The following is a 26,067-nucleotide window of genomic DNA, read 5'->3' as shown; positions in this document are numbered from 1 at the left end:
CAGCTGGAGGACGCTGAAGGGTAGTGTCTGGATCCAACCCGAGCAGAGCCTCTGGATCATTTCAGACTTTAGGCAAGTTACTGAGCCTCTCGGCTGCTTTGGACAGGATTGTAATGACGCTGGTTTGCTTCCCAGGTAGGATATTAACCGTAGCTCAAGACACAGCTGTGGGCCTTTCAGAGAAGAGAGGGAGCTGAGATAGAAGGCTGTTTCTGCAGCTTGGGAAAGGGATTTGGAATGCCATATTCTTTCCATTTCCGTTACGTTTTGAATGAATTAGACGCAAGTTTGATGGAAATGATAGAATCTGCACAGTTGCCACAGATAAGATGGAAATAAAATGGGCCATCGTATAATTTGCCTATTTTTACTTCAGAAGTAAAAACTTCAGGAACACTTTTCTTTATTTTATCTATTTGGGGATCAAGTTTATACAGCTTTTTAAGGCTTTCATTGTGTATTAATTCTTGAGATAAATAAGAGTTACAACTCTATTCTACATAATTTTTTTTAGAGAGAAAAATTAGAAGGAAAATAGTCCAAAAGGAGCCTCTAAGGCTGTGTTTATAGGTTAAATTTTAACTAGCTGTCTAACACTAAGGTTATAGTCCGTTTGTTAATGCTAACTTACTGAACATGCTTCCTTCAATACCATTTTCTTTCTTTTATCTTGTATTCATAAAGGTTCATTTAAAACATACCTTTTTTGAAATTTTATATGCTACTGATGAACATTCATTTTCCAGTTGTGTTTCTTAAAGTTATATATCAGACGTAGGCCTTTCAGTTCCAAGTTTCACATTTGTCCTTTCAGATGGAATGTGCTGTAATGAACTAATTTTAAAAAGGTAATGGGGGAAATAATTGGAATTTGTAGTCTTAAAAATGACATATCAAATAATATAGTACATCAAAGAATAACCAAAAAAAAACCTCCCTGCCATCGAGTCGATTCCCACTCATAGTGACCCTATAGGACAGAGTAGAACTGCCCCACAGAGTTTCCAAGGAGCACCTGGTGGATTTGAACTGCTGACCTCTTTGTTAGCAGCCGTAGCACTTAACCACTACACCACCAGGGTTTCCTCACATCCAAAAATAGCCGTATGAAAACGATTTTAATTTTAAAACAAAGTTTTAAATTGCCCAAAGCAAAAATATTATAAATACAAGTAATATATCCTGTAGTCATTGAGTCGAATCTGACTCATAGTGACCAAATAGGGTAGGATAGAACTGCCCCATAGGGTTTCCAAGGAACAGCTGGTGCATTCGAACTCCCGGCCTTTTGGTTAACAGCCGAGCTCTTAACCCCTAAGCCACCAGGGCTCCAACAAAATAATTTAATACAACTTTATCTCAAGCCAGATTTGTAGAATAAATGGTGGTTTTCTATAATCAAAGATGTGGAACAGATTTTCAGAGCAAGCTTCTTAAGGCCTAAACATGTCTTCATCATTGTAGATGTTGGTTAGAATTATAAATGAAGATGCTGGAAAATTTTTAGAGGACTTAAGATATTCTCAGGAATTATCCTAAAGATGGCCAAATTAATATAAAGACTTTTAAAAATAAGTCTTTAAATGTCTTATGTTGTTTAAGGATCTGCCAGACCAGGGGCTACCTCCTTTCTCTGTAAAAGATCATATTTTGATTATTTTAATGACAATGAGATGGAAATTTCTAGACACCAAGAGACAGGCCCATTAAAGCGTTTCATTGACCCTCTTTTTCCTACCAAATCCAAAGCCAAGCAATACTTATATACGTTTTATAATCTCCCAGCACCTCCCAGAGAAGCTACAAACCACACGTTCACTAGGCCAAGAGCCAGAATCACACATAAGGATAAAAACATAAATTTCTTTTAAGTTCTTTAAGCTAAGCTATTCATTTCTGAATTAAAGTAGCTGGTCCCACAGGTACATAAGGGAACTTGATGAACCAGATTTAAACAAATTAATTTCAACAGACAGTATGAAAGCAAAGTCTGGAAGTCTGACTTTTAATTCTTGACCTCCTGTGTATTTTACCCAATTTAGAAAAAAAAAACCCCAAAAACAGTAAATCAATTGCTGTGGAATCAATTCTGACTCATAGCGACCCTATATGACAGGGTAGAGCTGCTGTATAGGGTTTCCAAGGCTGTAAATCTCTGCAGAAGCAGGCTGCCACATTTTTCTCCAGCAGATAGGCTGGTGGGTTCGACCTGCCAACCTTTCAGTAAGCAGCCGAGCACTTAACCACTGCACCAACCCACCACCAGGGTTTATTTCAATTTTTTCGTAATTTACCTAATAGCCGGAAGTTAATTAAAATAATGAAGATCAAGTCACTGCAATTAAGGAAAAATGGGATATTATTTTTACTACTGATTCTTAGCAGTTTCCTTTATCAAGGAAAAAGCCCAACCAATAATTCGATTGCATATGTAAGTAAGAAAAGCAATTCAAGCTGGAGTCACAAATAAATGTTATTATGCCTAATTCTTATGCTGATCTCACAGATTAATATAAACATACTTAGTGAAAGTCTTTTATTTCTTTAGACAAATAACCTTCATTCTCTCTAGGAGCCATTTCCTCCCGTGTTGATGTTGACTGGGTAATCTTACTTCCTTTAATTCTGTTTTGACCGCATTCTAGCCTCATGGGATGATTTTCAGCTTCTAAAATCTTCTTTACATACTTAAAAAAAATTTTCTATTTTCCATCTTTTTTGTTCTGCTTTCTTTCTTTTTTTATTGTGGTAAATAAACACATCACAAGATATTTGCCATTTCAATAATCTTTGCGTGTACAGCTCAGTGACATTATATTCATCATGTTTTTCAACCTTCACCCTTATTCTTTTGCTTCCTCATAATAAAACAATTATTCTTGTTGCTTATTTTCTGTAATATAGTCATACCTTTGTTGTCGTCAGTTGCCGTGCGGTCAGTTCCAACTCATAGCAACCCCACGTACAGCAGAGCAAAACACTGCCCTGTCCTGTGCCATCCTCACAATCATTGTCATGTTTGAGCCCATTGTTGCAGCCACTGTGTCAATCCATATTGTTGAAGGTCTTCCCCTCTTTTGCTGACCCTCTACTTTACCAAGTATGATGTCCTTCTCCAGGGACTGGGCCCCCCTGATAATATGTCCAGAGTATGTGAGGCAAAATCTTGTCACCCTGGCTTGCACGTAGCTCTCTGGCTTCCAAAGAGCACTCTGGCTGTACTTCTTCCAAGACAGATTTGTTTGTTCTTCTGGCAAGCCACAGTATATTCAATATTCTTCACCAACACCGTAATTCAAAGGTGTCAATTCTTCTTCAGTCTTCCATATTCATTGCTCAGCTTTCTCAGCATAAGAGGCACTTGAAAATATCATGACTTGGGTCAGGTGCACCTTAGTCCTCAAAGTGACACCATATTGTAGTTCAATCTAATTTCTTAAGAAACAACCAGGCACCAAAGAAGGAGGCTCAGGAGTCTTGAGGAGCCCCTGCTGAGAGGCTGCCTGGTCTTTGGCAGGTCACTAGATGCACCTGTGGTTATTATTTTCATGGTGAGGCCTATGAAATAAAAGAGTGAACAATGATATTTTGCTAGTGGTTAGTCAACCTTCTAGCTTACTTGTTCCTGTTGCTTTTTTTTTTCTGGATGCTTCTTTACAAACACGCTTTTCCTGCTGCAATTCAGTTTAAATGGACCGTTATTGCCTTTTAATAAAATCCCTGGTTCACAGCTAGTTGGCACTTTGCATTTTTTAATGTATAAAAAAAATTTGCCCACAGCGAATAAGGAATAAATTTTATTCAGAGACTTAGCAGTTGAAAGATATTAGTTAACTTTGATATGATAAGAAAAATAGCCTATAGACAAGTCTATAGCTCCTTTTTGTAGAATAGAGGTTTATTTCTTTTTCTTCTTAAAATTAGAATTTAAAATTATTTCCATAATTTTACGCAGAATTGAGAAATGTGTTCACTGAGAGAATTATCGATAGTATTAAAATTTAAGAATGATTGCCTTTTTTCAAATACAAAGGGTAGGCAATTCAGAAGTTGGTCAATGTGATAGAAAACGTTGACCTCGAAGATACTTATGATTCAAATAGGAAAACGCTATATCTATTTTATAAACAGTAAGTCGTTGTTGTGTGCCGTTGAGTTGATTCCAACTCATAGTGACCCTACAGGACAGAGTAGAATTGCCCCATAGGTTTTCCAAGGAGCTGCTGGTGGATTCAAACTGCCAAACTTTTGGTTAGCAGCCTCAGTTCTTAACTGCTGTGCCATTAGGGTTCTAGAAGTCCAGTTTACTTTGCAAAGCCCTTCCTTCTTGATGATCTTCAGGGAGTTCTACTCATCATCTTAGAGGTCTTTGGATGATTAGTAGTACTTAACTACTAACCTAAAGGTTGACAGTTCGAACCCATCTAGCAGTACTACAGAAGAGAGGCCTGCTGATCCACTTCTATTAAGATTACAGACAAGGAAACGCCATGAAGAAGTTCTATTCTGTAACACATCATGTCACCATGAGTCAGAATCGACTGGACAGCTTTGGGTATTCATCATCTTAGCTTTCCTTAGGAAAGATCAGTGTCATTGTCTAATGAAATAAGCTCTAAAAATGATTGAAGTACAGACTACAGTGGATACATTGACAATATATGATGGTTTTTTCAAATGTGGTTTGTGGAGTGTAGTCTTTGAAAATAATTGGGTACTTTCATTTTATTCTTTCCCTCTTTTTTCCCTCCCACTATTTTTCTATCTTTCATTCTGTTGGAGGAAAACAGACACACATTTTAGAGGATTGCTGCATTTTTGTCAGGCTTTAATTGCATATAATTTTTATGTTTTAGTGAGCAAGATGAGACCACAGAAATAGCTAAATCTGTAAGGAGATAAGTCTTACTGTAATAGTATATGATTCCTATGCTCTTTTTGAAAGGTAGAAATGTCTTCATTGTGGACATAGCTAAAGTAGATGATTGTAATCATAGGAAGAACTGCAGGCATTTTCTTCACAAGTTGTGACAGGAGGACCAATGGTAATGACAGATCCTTCCAAGAACCCCCAGACAGAAGAAACATGAACCTACCCCCAGGATCAGAATAAAATTACACTTGTTTATAACATTGGATATCTTTGGTTTAGACTATTCATTTCGACCTGAAATTATGCTAAATTTGTAGATATGACCTCAACATCTGCCAACGCAAGGTTTAGAGTGCTATAGCACTGTAAATGGCTGCCCTTTAGTGCAGTTTGGGTTGACATCTTAAAGGAAAGGAGGTGATTTTTTATTTTATCTTTTATAATAATAATAAAGGCTACCATTACTTTTCCTATATAGTCCCCAGAAAACATATTTCTTATGATTTTATATAGTCCCAGAAAAATATATTTCTTAAGCAATCCCAAGATTATATCATCACTTAGAAGATATTCATTGGTAGTAAACCTATTCATTTTTTCTTCTCAGTTTGCTTACTACCTCTGTTCATGTGGAGCCCTGGTGGTGCAGTGGTTAAGTGCTCAGCTGCTAACCAAAAGGTCAACAGTTTGAGTCCACCAGCCACTTCTTGGAAATCCTATGGGGCAGTTCTACTCTGTCCTATAGGGTTGCTGGGAGTTGGAATTGACTCAGTGGCAATGGGTTTTGGGTTTCTGTTTCTGTACAGTTCTCTTCTCACCTCACTGTGTCCTCTCTGAAAGCTCACAGGGTCTTATTTTCATACTGGGAAACATTTTAAATGCCATGCTTAAACTTACTTTTTCTATATTTTAGTATAAGGTAATGTATGTGAAAGCATCTAGATACATAGCACCTGTCATAAAGTAGCTACCCAATTATTTTTCTGTTTATCCATGTAATTTACTCAGCATTTTACCTCTTTCTATACATACAAACAAATCTGTCTTGGAAGAAGTACAGCCAGAATGCTCCTCAGAAGAAAGCATAGTGAGACTTCATCTCATGTACTTTGGACGTGCTGTCAGGAGGGACCAGTCCCTGGAGAAGGACATCGTGCTTGGTAAAGTGGAGGGTCAGTGAAAAAGAGGAAGACCTTGAAGGAGAGGGATTGACACAGTGGCTGCAACAACGGGCTCAAACATAACAACGATCATGAAGATGGCGCAGGACTGGGCAGTGTTTTGATCTGTTGTATGTAGGGCCACCGTGAGTCGGAACCACTTCCTTGATTACATAAGAGTTGCAAAAGTGATATATGAAATGTACCTCGCAGATATGTTCCATAAGAATAAAAATGAGCTAACAAGTAATTCAGTGCATTCCAGTTCTTTTTCGGCAGAAGCCAAATGTTTAAAATTTGCTTGAAGATTATGCAGCTATTTTCTGTACTTCTAGGCTTCTTAGCTTCTATAACGTGAAAACTTACCACTGTGGCAGAACAAAGAAGCTGTTTTGAGGATGATCATAATTTCTCATTGAGACTCAAGACTTCGAGAGTGATTTTAAAAATAATCTGAAAAAGTGATAGAGTTAATTTCCCTCCACAGCTTTAAGCTTTAATTTTATTCTTTTGGCAGTCCCCTGTTGGCATCAACTCAACGGCAATGGGTTTTTTTTTGTTTTTTTTTTTATTCAGCATCCTTCCCCAACACCGCAGCTCCAAAAGAGCAAACAACTTAGAAGAAATACAACCAGAATGTCCCTTAGAAGCGAGGATGTTGTGACTTCCACTCACTTACTTTGAACAGGCTGTCAAGAAAGACCAGCAGGTAGAAAAGGACATCATGTTTGGTAAAGTAGAGGGCCAGCAAGAACAAGGGAAACCCTCGTTAAGATGGATGGATACAGTAGCCTCAACAATGGACTTAAACATACTAACAGTCATGAAGATGGCATAGGACCAGGCAAAGCTTTGTTCTGTTATACACAGAGTGCACATGAGTCAAAGTTGACTTGATGGCAACTAACAACAGCAACGACGACAACAAAGTTTTATCCGTATCTTGGTAGCTTGTCTACATTAAGACATTGAGGAAAACAATTAGTTATTCCTTCCTTTTAAAAATGAAAGCAGTCTTTCCTAAGCAAAAGGAGTTACTAGCACACTTGTCATGTGCTAGGATGTCTAAAAACATCTCAAAATTTTCATGGTTAGAATTATTTTTTTTCATTTTATAGATTAGGAGCATTTTCATAATTTGCCTAAGGTCATACAACTGGTAAGTGGCTTGGCCAAAATAGGATGTGAGTTTGTGTTTACAAATCCTGTGTCCTTTCCACTAAAAAATAATGTCATATGAGCAACGTATAAGAATCACACGAAGAGCTAGAGCCTTCCTTTTATTTTTGTAATAACCCCTCCATCTCCCAGGTCAGGTTCAATTCTATTTAAGGCAACACTGAGCATCATCAGTTTGTGTGGGGAAGGCTTGGGAAATCCAGGAGAATTTCCTTGGTGATGCTCCGATCCGGGATAACTGGGAACTGCAGCAGAGCTTCTGGTGTACTTGGGTCCGAGTCCAACTCTGGTCTCACAAAAAAACCCAAAGCTGATAAATGAACAAAGCTGCTTTTGTTCTTGCAGTTCTTTCAATGGGGAAGATGGAGAAGCTGGTCAGTTTCGTCCTCGTCACCGTTGTTTTGGTAATGAGCCAGGAAAGTGGGGTAAGCTTACTGCAAAAACAGTTATGTCTATGATGCCTGCTCTGACCTGAATTTTCTTCAATTTTACAGAAAGTCTATATAGTAACTTGTCATTGAAAAAATTTAACTGATGTGGGAAAAAAAAATGAAAAAGGTTTGTGTAAGCACCTGGTGCATAATAGGCACTTAGTCCAAAGCCTGTTGCCGTCGAGTAGATCCCAACTCACAGCGACCCTATAGACAGAGTAGAACTGCCCCACAGGGTTTTCAAGGAGTGGTTGGCGGATTCCAACTGCCGACATTTTGGTTAACAGCCATAGCTCTTGAACACTGTGCCACCAGGCCTCCAGGCACTTAGTAAGTGCTTTAAAATTTTTTTTCAAGTGAAAATCAGCTTTCACAACAAGTAAGTAAAATCCTTTTGAATTCACTAGGGATGTTGGGTTGCTTATATGAGAAAATTAAAGCTCTCAGTAGTAATTAGCATTGACATTGTCCTTGGGCTTTCCAATATTGAACACTATTACTGTAAACTAAGCAGATTAATTTATCCCTGCATTCAGGATTAAAAAGGACACAATAAGTAAAAACGAGTAAGTGGGAGAAAGAAAAATCCTAAGTTTTAAAATAACTTTAATAAAACCTTGTATGCAGTCTCTTATAAAGACTGAACATACTTGGCCTGTAAGCTCTACATTATTGTAAAAGTGCATAGTTCACTATATTTAATAATTTCCCAACCATTTTCCCACTATTGGGAAGCAACACCAGAAAATGTTCTTGCTGTTTATTTTTTAGACAGGCATGATTCAAGGGCTAAGTAAATGACTCAGAGAGGATAAATCAAAGGGTATTGAATACAGAGCAACAAGTCAGATGATAACAAGAAACACCAATTACCATCGAGTCAATTCCAACTCATTGCGACCCCATGTGTGTCAGTAGGACAGCACCCCATAGGGTTCTCAATGGCTGATTTCCCAAAAGTAGATTGCCAGGCCTTTCTTTTGGGGCACCTCTGGGGGGGGGCTCGAATTTCCAACAAGAAATAGTCCTAGAGAAATAGCTGAGAGATTGAGTGACTTGGACAAAGAGTTGGGAGGGAAGAGGTGAGAGAGACCTCTGCCACCACTTTCCCATCCTCTTGCTATGTGGCTTTCAGTTCTAAGGCTGAATTTTTATATTTTTTACATTTATTGACCTTCCTACAAATGTACTGTACCTCTTTCCTTTGTCCATTTCCTTTGACTGGAAAACAGTAACCAAAAAAAAAAAAAAACCAAGCCCAAGCCCATTGCCTTCAAGCAGATTCTGACTCACATCAACCCGATAGAACAGAGTGGAACTGCCCCCACAGTGTTTCCAGGACTATAAATCGTAATGGAAGCAGACGGCCACATCTTTCTCCTGCAGAGTGGCTGGTGAGTTCATTGTTATGCTTGAGCCCACTGTTGCAGCCACTGCGTCAATGAATCCTATTGAGGGTCTTCCTCTTTTTCTCTGGCCCTCTACTTTACCAAGCATGATGTCCTCCTCCAGCGACCGGACCCTCCTGATAACACGTCCAATGTATGTGAGATATAGTCTCGCCATCCTTGCTTCTAAGGAGCATCCTGGCTGTACTCCTTCCAAGACAGATTTGTTGGTTCTTCTGGCAGCCCATGGTATACTCAGTATTCTTTGCCAACACCATAGGCAGCATCATGTAGAGATTCAGTGTGTAAACCTTGAACTGGACTCCTCATGCCCGCTGGCTGATCTTGAACAAGTTCTCTCATCAGGATTGAACCCACTCCTCCCTCATGGAATTTTTATGAGGAGTGAATGAAACTGTATGACTATAAAGCTCTTAGCATAGCCATTCTGATTATTTTATATTATTTTATTTCTTCAGTTCAGGAGCTTTAGCATGAATTATAAGCTCTTATTCTTCAAATAACAAGAAGTATTAGAACTTTTTGAACCACTTACTGGTTTGAATAATATTCCAAAATAGAAGTTGGGGACAAAACATTGAGTCACTGGTTAACCCAATTACTAGGAGCAAGTACTTCCCATGAAAATTCGTTCCGCAGGCGCTGGAGGACTGCCTCCGAGAGCAGGCGCGGCTCCGAGCCCAGGTGCACCTGCTTGAGACCCGCGTCAAGCTGCAGCAGGTCAAGATTGCTCACCTTTTGCATGAGAAGGAAGTCCAATACCTAGACAGAGGAGAGGAGAAGAGTGTCTTTGACCTTGGAGGCAAGAGGCAGTATGCAGGTCAGAATTTAGTTTTAATAACTTGCATATTAATGTGCAATGATGGTACTGGTTACTTACTCACAAGCAAAATGAAACATTATATCAATTTTAAATGTCTTGTGCAGTATTATCCTTTTCTGTCTATTATCTCGACAGGTGATATTTAATGTAAATGGTAAATATCTGAGAATATCCATACTTTAATAAAACATCAAGACAGGTGATAGTTTGAATGCTACTGCGCCACTGACAAGATTATAACTGTGATTTTTTACAGTTGAACATTGTTTTTATGTGTGTCTTTTCTTGTTACATTTGTCGTTTTCCCTCTGAAACTCTGCTGTTCTTTAGAGTGGCAAATAAGGTATTAGAATCGGAGGTCAGGAAATGAAAAAAAATCCAGAATAATTTAGTAAAATAAAGAGTTGTTTTGATGTGTTTATCATATGGTTATTTGTCTTTGGGTTAGGCCAGTATTTCCCCCTGGAAACTAAATGATCTTAAAACTATGAACACACTGCCTGTATCCCTGCACACATTATCATTTTATGCACTATAGAGGACTATTTAACTCATTTCACTTCCACCAGAAGTAAAAGACACTTGTTTTTTTTAAAGTAACAAACAATAGTTGTCAGAAACAAAAAGGATGGCACCTAGGACACTCTTCTATATGTCTTTTTTAGTACTGGAGTCCCTGGGTGGGGCAAATGGCTAATGCGTTCACTGCTAACCTAAAGCCTAGAGGTTCGAAACCACTCAAAGCCTTCTCAGAAGAAAGGCCTGGTAATCTATTTTTGAAAAAACCAGCTGCTGAAAACCCTATGGAGCACAGTTCTACTCTGAAACACATGGGGTTGCCATGAATAGGAAGCAACTCAATGGCAACAGCTTTTTTTTTCTTTTTTTTTTACTTTATCTCTACCACGATGTATTACAATTTCTCTTTTTATGGGTCTCTCTTGGTCATTTAACTGGACACTTCAAGGGATTGGCTCATGCAATTGCAGAAAGTCAGAAATCTGCAGGTCATTCTGCTTTGCTCCAGCTGGAGTGGGACCAGTAGATGTATCTTAGATAGCTGCTCACAGGTCGGAAGATCAAAGACACAAGGGAAAGATTAGTTCAAAGGACTAATGGGCCATGACTATCATAACATCCACCAGGCTAAGCCCGGAACAACTAGATGGTACCTGGTTACCACCACTGACTGGTCTGGCAGGGATCACAATAGAGGGTCCTGGACAGAGTGGGAGAAAAACTTAAAACGAAATTCAAATTCACCAAAAAAAAAAAAAGGACCAGGCTTGCTGGTCTACAGAGACTGGAGAAACCCTGAAAGTATGGCCCCTGGACACTCTTTGAACTCAGTACTGAAGTCATTCCTGAGATTCATCCTCCAGCCAAAGATTAGACAGGTCTATAAGACCAACAATAACACACGTGAGGAACCAGCTTCTTAGTTCAATTGGTTCATAGGAGACTAATGGGTATACCTGCCCAAAGGCAAAGATGAGAAGGCAGGAGAGGGCAGGAAAATTGGATGAATGGAAACAGGGAACCTGGGACAGAGAAAGGGAGAATGTTGACACATTATGGAGTTGGCAACCACAGTCACAAAACAATTTGTGTTTTAACTGTTTAATGAGAAATTGATTTGCTCTGTAAACTTTAACCTAAGGCACAGTAAAAAAGAAAAAAGAAGCAAACAAACAAACAAAAAAAAACACAAAATCTATAGGTCAGGCAACAAGAAGAGTGCAGAATCCAATGAGTTTCTCCAAAGTTATCTATTTAGAGTCTGATGGCAGACCACACCCTGAGGAATCCCCTTTCAACTAATTGATTACATTACATTATGTAAAGTAATTACATTACATTGCATTAGATTACATGTGGAACAGTAACTAGTCTAGTGTTTGGCACAAACCACTGGGAACCACAGCCTAGCCAAACCGACACATACAATTAACCATCATAGTCACATTTCCACTACACTAAACTTGTCTCAGTTTCTTAAACGCATCATGCTCGCCTGAGTCTTTAGGACTTTGCATTAGCCCCTTCGTCTATCTGGAACATTCTTCTCTACCCTGCTGTAGCCTGGCCCTGGGTTGACTCCAGTGATTCATCCTTCAGATACCAGCTTAGCTCTTGCTTCTTCCAGGAGGCTTTTCCTGACCACTTCCATACATTGCGAAAACACCTTCTATTTTTCTTCTTGTCACTTACCACTGAGTACTGTTACTCCATACTTAGTTGTCCATCTTTTCTGCTAAACCATTTAGTTTATTGTTGTATGTCAAACATCTAATATTGTGGCTGGCATATAGCAAATGCTCAATAAGTATATTTTTAAAATTTAATTAGTGGAGCAGATCAGATGAAAGAAAGTGAGGGCAAACACTTCAAACAGACCCATGGGGTCAGCCATGGATGCTCTCCAGACAACAAGCTAAGAAGAAGGTAACAGGCTGCTCATTCAAGGGATGAGCACGCAGGTGTGTAACACCGAAAGTAGGTACAAACAGAGAGATTGGCCTCAGGGGCAAGGAATTGATGGACGCAAGAGGAGTTTTTCATCATCCCAAATCCCAAACCAAGCTCAAGATCCAGGGTGTCTAGGCAGGCAATCAGGTGTTTGTTACTGGGACTGAGCAATCAGTTATGAGAAGCACAGGACCTAGGAGCTAAGAATCCAGTCTCTGTTGAGAGTGCTGGGGAGTAGGCCACTGGAAACAAGGGTCACCAAGAAGGAAGGCAAGGAACCAGGTAGTAAGAGATTCAAACAGCAAGGTTGGAGCAGGCCTGACTGCATAAGCAGATCTGGTGGAGATAGGGCCAGACAACCACTGCGTTGGGTGTGTGTGTGTATGTGTGCGTATATTGTATATTGACAAGACAGATGACAGGCTTTCTAGATGACTGCTTCTGGATGTAGGAGCTAAACAGCACCCCAGAAGTCAGTAGGTCCACACGTGATGTTCTTCGTATGTGGTACAAGCATGGAGGTGGAGAGGAAGGATAAAACACAAACTATAAATACAGCTCAACTGAACCTTATTTTTCAGCATATAGGCAAACACTCAATAAATAAAATACATAATAACTTACATTCCATAAAATACATTATATATAAAATAAATATAATAAAATAAATAATATATATAAACATATTATATATATATACAGGGTCACTATGAGTTGGAAATGACTCCACAGCATCGTTTTTTTTAATATATAAAATGCACACATATAAAATATATACTAATTTAACATATAAAATATAAGTATGTAATGACTTGCTTACCCCCAATATTTACATTTTTGATGTCCTTGAATGAAAAAAATAAATGTTCGTATGCGTGATCTGTAGAAATATAAATTTCTTTGTTCTTATTTACAAGTTACGACATTATTACTAAATTCATTAATTTCTGAATCCTAATTCATCTCATGGTAGAAAACACCTCATTACACAGCACCTAGCAATATATGCAAACAATGCCCAGATCACCCAACTTTCATTCAGCGTATAATTAAAATGCATCCTTTTTCTTTTTTAGCATTTGGGTGCTGTTGGAATATATACCTCAGTTAAAAAGATTACAGTACGGAATTCATGTTCGTTAGAGACTACCACAAAGTCTGTGGATCACGACGTCTGCTGAGCAGCTAGAGAGACCACTGGCTTAAGAGGGGCCTTTCTGCTGGAGCCCCCCATATTTATGAGCAAGTATGGATGGTGGTTAAGATATAGACTCCGAAGCCCAGTTTCTGTTAGCTGTGGCCATTGGGCAAGCTACTCAACTTCTATGTGCTTCATAGTCCTCACCTGTAAAATGGGAGTGATAGAATACGTCTACCTCATTGTAAGGACTCAGTGAGTTAATACACGGAACATGAGCACAAGGGAAGGGCTTAGCCAGCATCAGCTATTGACCTAACCATAACCTCTCGCCCCTGTTTTCTGAAAAGAGCACCCACTCACCCCACCCCAACTTCCCTCTCCTAGTGGTTCTCTTTTTACCTGGCCTGGGGGTGAGGATGGCAGAGGCAGGGCCAATTCTGCTGTCTCCCAGCATGCTCTGTGGAGAGGTAAAAACCCATTGCCATTCAGATGATTCCGACTCATAGCGGCCCTATAGGACAGAGTAGAACTGCCCCATGGGGTTTCCAAAGAGCTGCTGGTGGATTCAAACTACTGACCCTTTGGTTAGCAGCCAAGCTGTTAACCACTGCACCACCACAGCTCCCAAGGAGTGGTGGCTGACCACCTGCTAGTTTTTCTTTTATTTTAGAATGGGGGTGGGGCAGGGCTACTTAGTGCCTTGGTTCTCAGCTTTGAGCCTTAGCTACCATTCTGGGGCAACAGAAAGAAGTCTGTGTGGCAGGCTGTCATGTCACTTTGTGAAGCTGAAACATGCTGCTTTCCAACATGGCTTGCTTTCTGCGTGATCAGAGAAACTGTTCACATCACCCAGTCTGATGCAAAATTTGTGCACACACAGGACAAGAAGTGCTGGCTTCATTCTAGTATTATGTAAGTATCCAAATGTCTACATGGGTCAAAACATTTTGAAGATTGTATTTTTAAATATTTAGCTACTATGTGAAGCCCTATGTTGCTTGAGCTTTCTGCTATCGCAGTGTAAGTCATAGGCAAACTCCCTGACTTGTTCTCTGGAAGCAGTCCAGCTACTGGCACAAACATTTTTGGTGTTTATTTATTTATTTATTTTCAACTGAAAATATCCCTCTGTGTCTTAAGTTGTATGGTAGTTTCTTCTGGAGAGAAGGAAAATTGAAAACAGAAAGAAAACTTAGAGTTGACATTAAAAATGAATTAGAAAATATTGGCCAAAACCTCCACGTTCATAAAGTTTTCCAGAGACAAAAGTTTATAGCTAATTATTTCCATGTTTGCCTGGAAAGCAGCTTGAACCTTCTGAGTCTGTCTGAAGATTAAATGTAGGCAAAGAGCTCCTTCCCTAACAGACTTAAAGTCTACTCACTTTAACGAAAAGTGGTTTACTATATATAGTTGACCACAGGATGTAAGCTTTTTAATGTCACTTAATCTTAAGCAATCATTTACCTGTTGTTGTTCTTCTTGTTTAATTGCCCAAACAGGATCCTTTTTATAATCAAGCATTTATAAGGAACACTTGGGCTTCTGAATCTCAAAATTAAATGTATTCATAAAACCGAAGTCATTAAAAAGATGAACATCTCACCAAAGCAGTAATAAATAATTGATCTCAACCTGTGAGGGTTTCATAAAGTGGCTGAAGTTCATTATATCCTCCTTTCTCCTGATTCCTATTGCCTATTCCACTTATTATCGTCAAGTTTATTTTATTTGTAGCAAAAACAAAAAACAAAAAAGAGGGTTGTAGACAATTTGACATCAAAACAATGGCAATAAAGAAAGGATTTAAAAGTGTGTTAAAATAATGGGATGATCCAATCAGGGAGAGAAAATCTTGAGAAGGAAATTAACAAATTGATAAGGGTAAAATGTGAAATTACAGTAATTTAATTCAAAAGTCTGTGACTGGGTAGTCTTGAGACTATCCCAGGACTGGATATCTTTGCTGTCTTTATAGTGGCCACCACTTCCAACAGTCTGAAACAGCTCTCTGAGCATGTAAACAAGAGCGACGTCCCCACTTGCCATATCCTCTAAGTCCCCACAGATGTGAGGAGACCCAATGAACATCAGTTTGCCCAGAACTCCAGTGTTTTAGGAAACAGTGTTAACTCGTGATATTACTTTTTGGTGTCAAATCAGCAGCTACGCTTGCTTAGACAATCAAGGAAATACCACAGCAAATAAGAATGTAGGGAACAGTAGAAGCTTACAGTCTTCAGCAAAAATATCTAAGAATGTGTGCACTGTCAGAAATTTCAGGGGGTTAGTGAAAAATCTGGTCAGGCTAGGAAGTTACAAGAATCTAACAAGAAAGGACTATTCTGGGCTCATTTCCAGATGACCTATAATACCCCAAATCAAGATAAACCATATTAAATTATTAGCTTGGTGTTCTATTTCTACTTTCGTTTTTAGCTTCGTAGAAGAGATAAATGCCACCATCGTAACAAAGCAGGAAACTTCGCTGAAATGTGCTGTAATTAACCAAATGTATGTAATTTTTAAAAATTGTCTTCCACAAAAATAAGAAATAAACCGGATCCCTGTACCACTCCCTTTTCCCATGATCATATCGAGGAGTCTGAAGACGAAGGCCAGAAAATAAGACTTCCCTAACATGCACTGGGACAGGTACCAGAGGCAGTTTTAAGCAGCCCGTTATCCGCGTTCTGTGTTTGTCTGTCTCCAGCAGTATCGCACGATCTCATTCAGAGGCTCCCTTTGAAGAAAGACACCCAACGAATGGTTCATCCCCTTGTTTTGCAAACAGATTGCTCAGAGATCTTCAATGATGGGTACAAGAGCAGTGGATTCTACAAAATTAAGCCCCTCCAGAGCCCCAAAGAATTCCCTGTTTACTGTGACATGTCCGATGGGGGAGGCTGGACTGTGATTCAGAGACGATCTGACGGCAGCGAGAACTTTAACAGGTGTGCTAAATACGACAGGTGGGTTTATCTGGATTGTGTGAGCAAATGTCAGATTTATAGCAAGCTAAGTCTTGTTATTTAAATCTTGTTACTACATCCTGACGTCGATCGATTAGCCTGAATTTCACTCTCTCTTAATAACAATACGTTTACTAATTAAGAAATTATTGGGGGTAGGGGTGGCAGTCAGGGGGTGGGCACTTTGGGTACTGCAGATGTCCTTTGGATTTTGCTAAAATCAGCCTTAACTTGGAATTTTCTTTTTAGAGGCTGGAATGACTATGAAAATGGCTTTGGAAATTTTGTCCAAAAAAATGGTGAATATTGGCTCGGTAATAAAAACATTAACTTATTGACCACACAAGGTAAGATGTATGTGTTGCCAAATCTATTTAAAATGCAATACAAACAGCACTAATGTGTTTTTTACTAAATCATAGGTAATGGAATATAATGCAATTACTTAAAAGTAAGGATAGAGGAAAAGAGACTAGGCCTGTTAGACCTGGGCTGGGGGTGAGAAAAGAGGAAGAGTTTATTTTTTCATACATATTTTTTTATTTCGGAAAGTAAAAATAAACAGCATAATCATTCTTTTTTATGCACTGAGAGCTTTAAGATTATATATACCATGTCAGTTACCTATTGCCACAATAATGCTATGTAACAAGCCACTTCAAAATTTAGTGGCTTAAAACATCAACCATTCATTATTTTTCACCCATCTACATGTTGGCTGGGTGGTTCTGCGGACCGGGGCTGGGCTCAGCTGATCTTGCCTGAACCTGCTCATGTTGCGAGACCAACTTCCTGGTTGGACGGAGGCCGGCTGCTCTACCTTGGCCTCAGGTTGGAGCTCTGAAAGAGACAGTTCAGCTGTGCTCCACATGGTCTCTCTTCTTCCAGCTCAGATTTAGGGGGGTATAAAATCACACATGGCAAAAAATCAAACCAAACCCGTCGCTGTTGAGTCGATTCCAACTCATAGTGATCCTATCGGATAGAGTAGAACTGCCCCATAGAGTTTCCAAGGAGCGCCTGGGGAATTCAAACTGCCCACCTTTTGGTTAGCAGCTATGGCTCTTAACTACTACACCGCCAGAGTTTCCACACATGGCAAAGGGCGTGGTAAAGAGAAAAGTGGAGGACTGAGGCCATTTTTGCAGTCAAATACTGTAATGGACTAAATGTCCTTCTTTGTTATTTTCTTCCAACATCTATTTTGAAAAATTTCAAATTTATAGCAAATTTGAAAGAAGTTTCATTCATATACCTGCCAACTAGAGTCTTTGTTAACATTTTAACATTTATGCTGATCTCACATGTCTATCCACGAATCATCGCTCTAACCATCCATATCTTTTTTTTGGGGGGGGGACATATTTCAAAGTAAGTTGCAGGCCTCAGTACAATCCCCCCTATATATTTTTGCATGCTGTCTTAGTTACCTGGTACTGCTATAACAAAAATATCACAAATGAGTTGGCTTGAAAGAACAGAAATTTATTGACTCAGCTTTGGAGGCTAGATGTCGAAATCAGGGCATCGTCTCTAGGGAGGGTCTCTCCTTGTTAGTAGCCCCAGGTGTTCCTTGGCTTACATTGTTCCTCACGTTGTCTCTTCCAACTGTGTGCCTGTACTCCCTTTTATAACACACCACTAAGGAGGAAGGAAACCCTGGCGGTGCAGAGGTTAAGTGCTACGGCTGCTAACCAAAAGGTCAGTAGTTCAAATTCACCAGCTGCTCCTTGGAAACCCTATTGGGCAGTTCTGCTCTGTCCTATACGGTCGCCTTGAGTAGGAACCGACTTGATAGCCCCTAGCAACAACAACAACAAGGGGTTATGCTTAGAACCCCCCCTACTCTGACATGACCCCATTCACATAACACAAGAAAACCTCCCTTTCTGAACAGGGCCATGTTTGCAGGTACATGGGTTAGGACTTCAGCCTAAGTTTTGGAGGACACAATTCAATCCACCACACCTGTATATTGTTAACAGGAGTTCAATATTTGTTTAAATATAATTATTTTGAAAACAAATTTTCCAGGCTTCTCTTTTCTGTGTTCTTTTGCCCCAATCCACTGCCTGCCTGCCTTGCTCTGATTGTTGTTGGTCCCACACAAGTCTGATTCTGCATATTTCATAAAAGACAATTGTAGTGCTTCAAAAAGTATGCTATGTCACACCTGTGATGCCTTAAGTATAAGAGTAAGATCTAACTTCAGGAAAACTGTTGGTGTTTCTATATTCATAATAGTCAATAGGATTATAATTACAGGGTTCTTGAATGACACCAGAATAATACCCTAGAGAGGATAGGTAATCCTAGAAGCCTGATGTTTTCTTTGTTTGTCCTTCTTGTGATCAGAGTCGTCTAAATTTATATCAGATTTCCCTTCCTTCAGAGCTCTTCTTACCCTGATTTTAAATGTTTTATGGTAGATATACTGTATTTTTACACAAATAATGCCCACCTTCTGTGTTTGCTTGCCAACTTCTCCCTCCCCCTCTGAGGTATTTTCATAAGTGCCACTGGGCCAATTATTTTTACATGTTGCTGCAAAAAAAGTTAGTATATCCTGCTTGCAAAAATACCTCACAGGGCGGGAGGGAGCAGTCGGCAAGCAAACATAGAAGGTATACGTTATTTGCGTAAAAATACAGTATTACATTTACCATACCAGCTTCTGTTTCTTTGGCACATTAATATTTATTTAGTTTTTTATGGAGACTATAAAACCCTGAGGCAGCAACTGTTGATTCCTTCTAAATATACTAAATTGAAACTTACTATTTTTCAAATTGTTATCATATGCTTATGCTCCCAGATGGGCTTTGCCAACAAATCTGCTTCCCTTCATGTTTTCATTTGGTGTTCAGGTTGGCTATTTTCACGACAGTATAAAATGTACTCATCAGTTCGAGGCCTTACAACCACATATTACATCATCTCAAGAGAAAGATAGCATCTTTGCCCCTGCTTTCTTTAATTCTGACAGCACGTAAGGTTATGGACATAGCTCTGAAAATAGCGTTATCCTCATTGCATAAATTTTTCCTGGAAGTGCTTTCAATAAAATTAATTTAGAAATGGTCTGTAATTGTAATTTTATTTATTTGTTGATCAAAGAGGTATTTAGATGGTATTATGGATTGAATTATATACCCCCAGAACGTGTGTCAACTTGGCTGGGCCATGGCTTCCAGTATTGTGTGGTTGTCCTCCATTTTGTGATCTGATGTAATTCTCCTATGTGCTATAAATTCTACCTCTGTGATGTTAATGAGGCAGATTAGAGGCAGTTATGTTAATGAAGTAGGACAATCTACAGGATAAGGTTGTATCTTGAGTCAATCTCTTTTGAGATATAAAACAGAAAAGGAATCAGAGAGGAGAGAGACCTCATTACCACCAAGAAAGAAGAGCCAGGAGTAGAGCATATCCTTTGGACTCAGGATCCCTGTGCTGAGAAGCTCCTGGACCAGGCGAAGATTGATGACAAGGACCTTCCCCAGAGCCAACAAAGAAAGAAAGCCTTCCCCTGGAGCTGGCACCCTGAATTTGGACTTCTAGCCTCCTAAATTGTGACAGAATACATTTGTTTGTTAAAGCCACCCACAGTGGTATTTCTGTTATAGCAGAACTAGATAACTAAGACACGCAGTTACCTAAAAAACTGAAATTGACTGTAGATCTCTCCTATAACATGAAATATATTTTGGGACAGCGTTCTTAGTCTGCCTTACGGCTCCCACCCACTTCGGGGGCTTTGTTTACATGATCTTTCTGTCCTTAGATCCAGGTTAGAGGAATCTCTTCCTTGCAACCCTGCTTTAAAAAGTTCCATGGGATCAAGGCAAGAAGCCCATCAGGAGCCCACAGCCCCCTCCTGGCCCTCACTCCAGGAACAGGGAATTCAGAATTCAAACAGCCTTGAGCTTATTTAGGGAGATGTTCAGGTTTCCTCCTTGTCTGTCCTGCTGTGGAAAGACGACTATGCTGCTGGTGCCAGCGTCCCTAAATGGTCAGGGATGGACCACCCAATAAACGAGGCATGGATGGGCTTACTGTGCGCATTTACTAATGCTTAGTGCATGATTTCACCTGTTTGATGTATTGAAACCCATGGGAAATTGTGCACTACAGATTAGTAAATAAACACAATTAAACCCATGCATACCTTTTTTACTGGTTAACCCACCTATGCAAAGCCTGAGGGGAGGCTAAGGAACAGCGTTTTTTTATTTTTTTTGGTAGGTGTGGACACAGCTTGGACATGCAGTCTGGAGTGTCCAGGAGCATGTACAGGGCTCCTCGCTGCACATGATGGAGACAAGGATGGGAAGAGAAACGGAGTCAGACCCTAAACTGGGCCTGGGCGATGGGGCTGAGGGCTTCTTTCTCCTGGGACTCTATATTCTTTGGACTTGGAACCCCAAGGGGTCTGAGAATCCAAATTCTAACCTGGCCTTGTAGGCCATTGTGGAATTCTATTTATCAAAGCAGGAGGATAGAGCATATTTCTTCTAACAGTTTGAGTTTTACCTTTTTATGCTCCTGACAGTGGTTCTGTCTCTGAAAAGGGAAAAACTTTTGTTATTCACAAACTGTGGGATGATGGGGAGAAAACGATTACTTGAAGATGCAACTATTTCAGTCTAAGATTATTGTTATTAAAATTGGGAGCACTGAGGGCAAAGTGGTTAAATCGCCCAGAAGCTAACCAAAAGGTCTGCAGTTCAAACCCACCAGCCGCTCCATGGAGGGAAGATGTGGTCGTCTGCTTCCGTGAAGACGACAGCCTTGGGAACCCTATGAGGCAGTTCTACTCTGTCCTTGTAGGGTCGCTGTGAGTGGGAATCCACTTGATGGTAGTGGGTTTGGTTTTGGTTTTATTCTTAAAATGAAGAAGAACAGGAAACTCTTTAAATCTTCTGTCATTACTAGAATTCTTAACCTGTTAACTAAATATTTACTGTAATGACTTGCTGCCTGTTGTTCTTCACCAAGTGAATTGCACTAGATTTTACCTGTGATGGAAACCCTGGTGGCGTAGTGGTTAAGTGCTATGGCTGCTAACCAAAAGGGTCGGCAGTTTGAATCCACCAGGCGTTCCTCGGAAACTCTATGGGGCAGTTCTACTCCGTCCTATCGGGTCGCTATGAGTCGGAATCGACTCGACAGCACTGGGTTTGGTTTTTTTGGTCTTACCTGTGATGGTCCCTGGGTGGTGAAGTTTGGAAGTTTGAACCATCCAGTGATGCCGCAGAAGAAAGGCCTGGCCATCCACTTCCATAAAGATTGTTGTTGTTAGGTGTTGTGGAGTAGGTTTTCGACTTACAGTGACCCTAGGCAACAGAGTAGAACTGCCCCACAGGGTTTTCTAGGCTGTATACTTTATGGGAGCAGATCTGCCAGGTCTCCGTTCTGCAGAGCTACTGGGTGAGTTTGAACCAACAACCTTTTGGTTGGCAGCCAAGTGCTTAACTGTTGTGCTACCTGGGCTCCTGCCATAAAGATTATAGCCAAGGGAATCCTATGGAGCAGTTCTGCTCTGCAACACATGGGGTCACCGTGAGTCAGAAGAGATTCGAAGGCACGTGGTTTGGTTTTACCTATGACAGATCTAGTGACATGCTCTACCTTTAATATTGTGTTCCTGATTTTTCTCAAGTGAGATGCTCAGTAAGGTGTGTATGCTGTGAAAACAGTAGAGTCACTGTGTATTCTTTGAAAACTGACTCCTGGCAGAAGGAGGTGGTGGAAGTAAAATAGATCTGTAAGATGTTTTTAAATCTCAGTAGCCTACGTCATGTCACACAGGAAAAAAAAACTATAATTTCTTCTTTGTTTGTTTTCAGGAGAATACACTTTAAAAGTTGACCTTGCTGATTTTGAAAAAAACAGCCGTTACGCACAATATAAAAATTTCAAAGTGGGAGATGAAAAGGTACGAAAAATTGTCAAATAAACAACACTGTGAATGAATGCTTAAAAACACAATATAATCCTGAAGGCGATGGATATAAAAATATGTAATCGAACCTGTTCTGTTATTCATTAAACGACATTTTTTATTTTTTGAATTATGCTTTAGATGAAAGTTTACAGAGCGAATTAGTTTCTCGTTAAACAATACACATGTTGTTTTGTGACACTGGTTGCCAACCCTGCGGCGTGTCAACACTCTCGCCTTCTTGACCTTGGGTTCCCCATTTCCATTTGTCCAGCTTTCTGTCCACTCCTGCTCCTGCCTTCTCCTCCTTGCCCCTGGGCTGCTATGCCCGTACATTAAAAAAAAAAAAAAATGGACATCTTTTTTGAATGGTGACTAGTGATTGTAGAATTTCCTCTTTTCCTTTAGAATTTCTATGAATTGAATATTGGGGAATATTCTGGAACGGCTGGGGACTCCCTCGCAGGAAATTTTCATCCTGAAGTTCAGTGGTGGGCTAGTCACCAGAGGATGAAATTCAGCACCTGGGACAAAGACAATGACAATTACAAAGGAAACTGCGCGAACGAGGACAAATCCGGCTGGTGGTTTAACAGGTTTGGAGTTTTATAAACACAGTGGTAATGGCGTTGATAATATCTCACTGCTGGCATTAATTACAATTATGAGGTAATGTTGGTCTCATTTGTCAGTGTAGTATTATTAAGCAATCATCCTTAACCTAAATTCTTCACTGATGATGCTTTATTAAAGATCTGTTCATTGTGTACAAGAGTAAAGCTTTAAAGATATGGCATAGTAATAAAAAGATGAGCCAAGAAATAATGAAATCACCACTTTTATAAAGAGGTCTGCAGACGTGAATTATGGGTGAGGTATCACAAATAGTAGGCCACAAACTGACGGAAAGAAATAGGGAGAATTTACATATACGCAAAATATCATGGCACTCTAAGAACCACCAGCAACACCTGGGTGGGGCAAATGGTTAATGAGCTTGGTTGTTTACTGAAAGCTCGGAGGTTCAAGACCATCCGGAGGCACCTCGGAAAAAAGACCTGAAGGTGTACTTCCAAAAAAAATCAGCCGTGAACACTCGATGGAGCACAGCTCTATTCTCACACACATGGTAACTCCACCCCGGGGCTGAATACTCCAATGTTACTTTATTATCACCAGGCTCATTCCATGGTTGATTGGACAAAATTCTTCCTTTTATTCACCTGAAATCTGCCTTTTTTACACCTCATCAGATATTTTTCTCTGTAACAGCAAAGTAAACGTTATTCTTTTTGACATAACTCCTCAGGTACTGGACGGAAAGGTATTTATTGTATCCCTTGACATTTTTCCTTCTCTCAGCCAAGCATCCCTGTTCTCCACCTGAGATAGTTTCAAGACAGTTTCCTTTGTTGTAATCACAAATTTAAGGCAGGAATGGAAACTTCATATGGAGTCTTCCTTAAAAATAACCTGATGGGCCTTCAATGTCTGCAAACAGATGTGCTCAAACTATTAGGCAATGCATGAGCTTTGGACTTCTACTCCCCTCTTTAAAAGACAGGGATTGCCCCCAAAATATCTGGAAATTTAAACTTCCCAGTATAGAACCTTTGCTAAGTGAGTATTTCTGGAGTGTCATGTTTATTTATAATTGAGGACTAACCATTTAAATGGAGCCATGGTGGCGCGGTGGTTAAGCGTTCAAAAACCAAACCAAACCCAGTGCCGTCGAGTCGATTCCAACTCATAGTGACCCTATAGGACTGAGTAGAACTGCCCCATAGAGTTTCCAAGGAGCACCTGGAGGATTTCAACTGCCGACCCTTTGGTTAGCAGCCGTAGCACTCAGCCACTACACCACTAAGTGTTCAGCTGCTCACTAAAAGGTTGGCAGTTCGAATCTACCACTTGCTCCTTGGAAACCCTATGCAGCAGTTCTGTCCTATACAGTCACTATAAGTTGGAAGCAACTCAGTGGCAATGGGTTTGGCTTTTTGGTTTAACCATTTAAATTGCACAATCTAAAATTTAACCGTTATTATGTAAATATGTTTAGAGCATCTTAGACTCCTCAGTCTTATTAACTGGCGGTATACCAGACATCCGGTAATTTTCCTTGCCATTATGAGAGCCATTATATGTGGTCTCAGGATAACTAGAGCTTCCTGTGTTGATCATAGGGTCAGTTTCCTAATGTGATCCAAATATAAAAATATATGTAGATATCCTTAGGAAGACAAAGCTATGTCAAAAGATATATATTCTGGAGCCTCGATATAGAATATTTTCCTTTTTGATGTTACTTTCTTGATGTTTTAAGACAGTGGACTTCTAACACTTGCATGTTTAGCATTCAGTGTTTTGATTCGTTCCATTCACTTTAGGTTAGGAGGGCTGTCAGGATGGCAGGTGACCCAAGCCAACCGCTCAGCATTTACAGGGAAATTATATGCTTTTCTGATTCCGTAATTTGGGTGATTTCCATAGATTTTCAGAACTATCCCTGGTGAATGTCCTCCTTATACCCTAATGGCTGACATCTTTTCATTGGTTATGTCAATAAAAAAATACGTGGTCATTAACTTTATAATAACACTACATAAAAAAACGTACTCTTATACGTATGGAATTTTTACACAAATAACACGTACCTCCTACGTTTGTTTGCCACCTGCTCCCTCCGCCCCCGCACCCGTATTTTCATAAGCTCCGCTATGTCAGATTTATTTTACATGTTTCTGTAAAAATATTAGCGTAGTGCGCTTACAAAAATACTTGGGGTGGAGAGGGAGCGCTTGGCAAACAAACGTAGAAGGTGCGCATTGTTTGCATAAAAGTACGATAATGTATACATAAAAAAATGTATACGTATCAGGGACAAAATGAACAGACTTTAATGGAGGATGGAGGTATTTTAAAAAATTATGATAACCTAAGCCACTTATGGAGCCCTGGTGGCGCAGTGGTGAAGAGCTCAGCTGCTAACCAAAAAGGTCAGCAGTTGGAATCCACCAGGCGCTCCTTGTTTCTTGCTATAGGGTCGCCATGAGTCGGAATCCACTCGACGGCAACGGGTTTGGGTTTTTTGGTTTTAAGTGGAACACTGTTCAGGGTCAGGAAGGTATAAGGCTGAAGGTCACGAGGTTGTATTTTTTATTTGCTTGTTTTTCAGTTTAAAGGTTATTAAGAGAAATACTTATTTTTCAGTCCATCACAAGGGGCCTGAGTCATGTCCTGAGATTTGATATGGCCGGAAAACCAACCGGTTTAGAAAAACTCGTCTGTAGCAGAAACCTCTTGGCGTTCGGAGACTACAAATATTCCCCTTGTCTGAAAAATGGCAGAATTCACAGTTCAAATGTTTTATCTGCTAGCTAAATATAAGGGCTTCTGAAGTGTTTTTCTCGTCTGATTATTGTTTTTTCTTCCACCAGGTGTCACTCTTCAAACTTGAACGGTTTATACTACAGAGGCCCGTACACTGCGGACACGGATAACGGCGTCGTCTGGTACACCTGGCATGGCTGGTGGTATTCTTTGAAATCTGTGGTTATGAAAATTAGGCCAAATGACTTTATTCCAAATACTGTTTAATCGTTCCTATTGGACTTCCACTGAGGCAATTGTTCAAAATATTTGCAAAGCAGCAATTCTGGACATACA

General features: G+C 39.9%; 1 protein-coding gene across 3 annotated transcripts; it reads left to right on the top strand.

Moving 5' to 3' along the window:
- On the top strand, positions 1–26,067 carry FGL1 (fibrinogen like 1). 3 transcript variants are annotated; one of them, XM_049865885.1, is made up of 8 exons: positions 1–72; positions 7,558–7,637; positions 9,692–9,872; positions 16,280–16,457; positions 16,707–16,804; positions 22,307–22,395; positions 22,810–22,997; positions 25,839–26,067. In XM_049865885.1, exons 2-8 carry the CDS (start codon positions 7,566–7,568, stop codon positions 25,996–25,998), a joined length of 966 nt encoding a protein of 321 aa, XP_049721842.1. In that variant the 5' UTR covers positions 1–72; positions 7,558–7,565; the 3' UTR covers positions 25,999–26,067. The 3 variants fall into 3 exon arrangements, with proteins under 3 accessions (XP_049721842.1, XP_049721841.1, XP_049721840.1); XM_049865884.1 differs by having other exon boundaries at positions 8–135; positions 16,280–16,439; XM_049865883.1 differs by having other exon boundaries at positions 8–135.

This window comes from Elephas maximus, chromosome 22 (assembly GCF_024166365.1).
Source record: "Elephas maximus indicus isolate mEleMax1 chromosome 22, mEleMax1 primary haplotype, whole genome shotgun sequence".
NCBI lineage: Eukaryota > Metazoa > Chordata > Mammalia > Proboscidea > Elephantidae > Elephas > Elephas maximus.
This window is presented reverse-complemented; position numbering and strand designations above follow the sequence as displayed.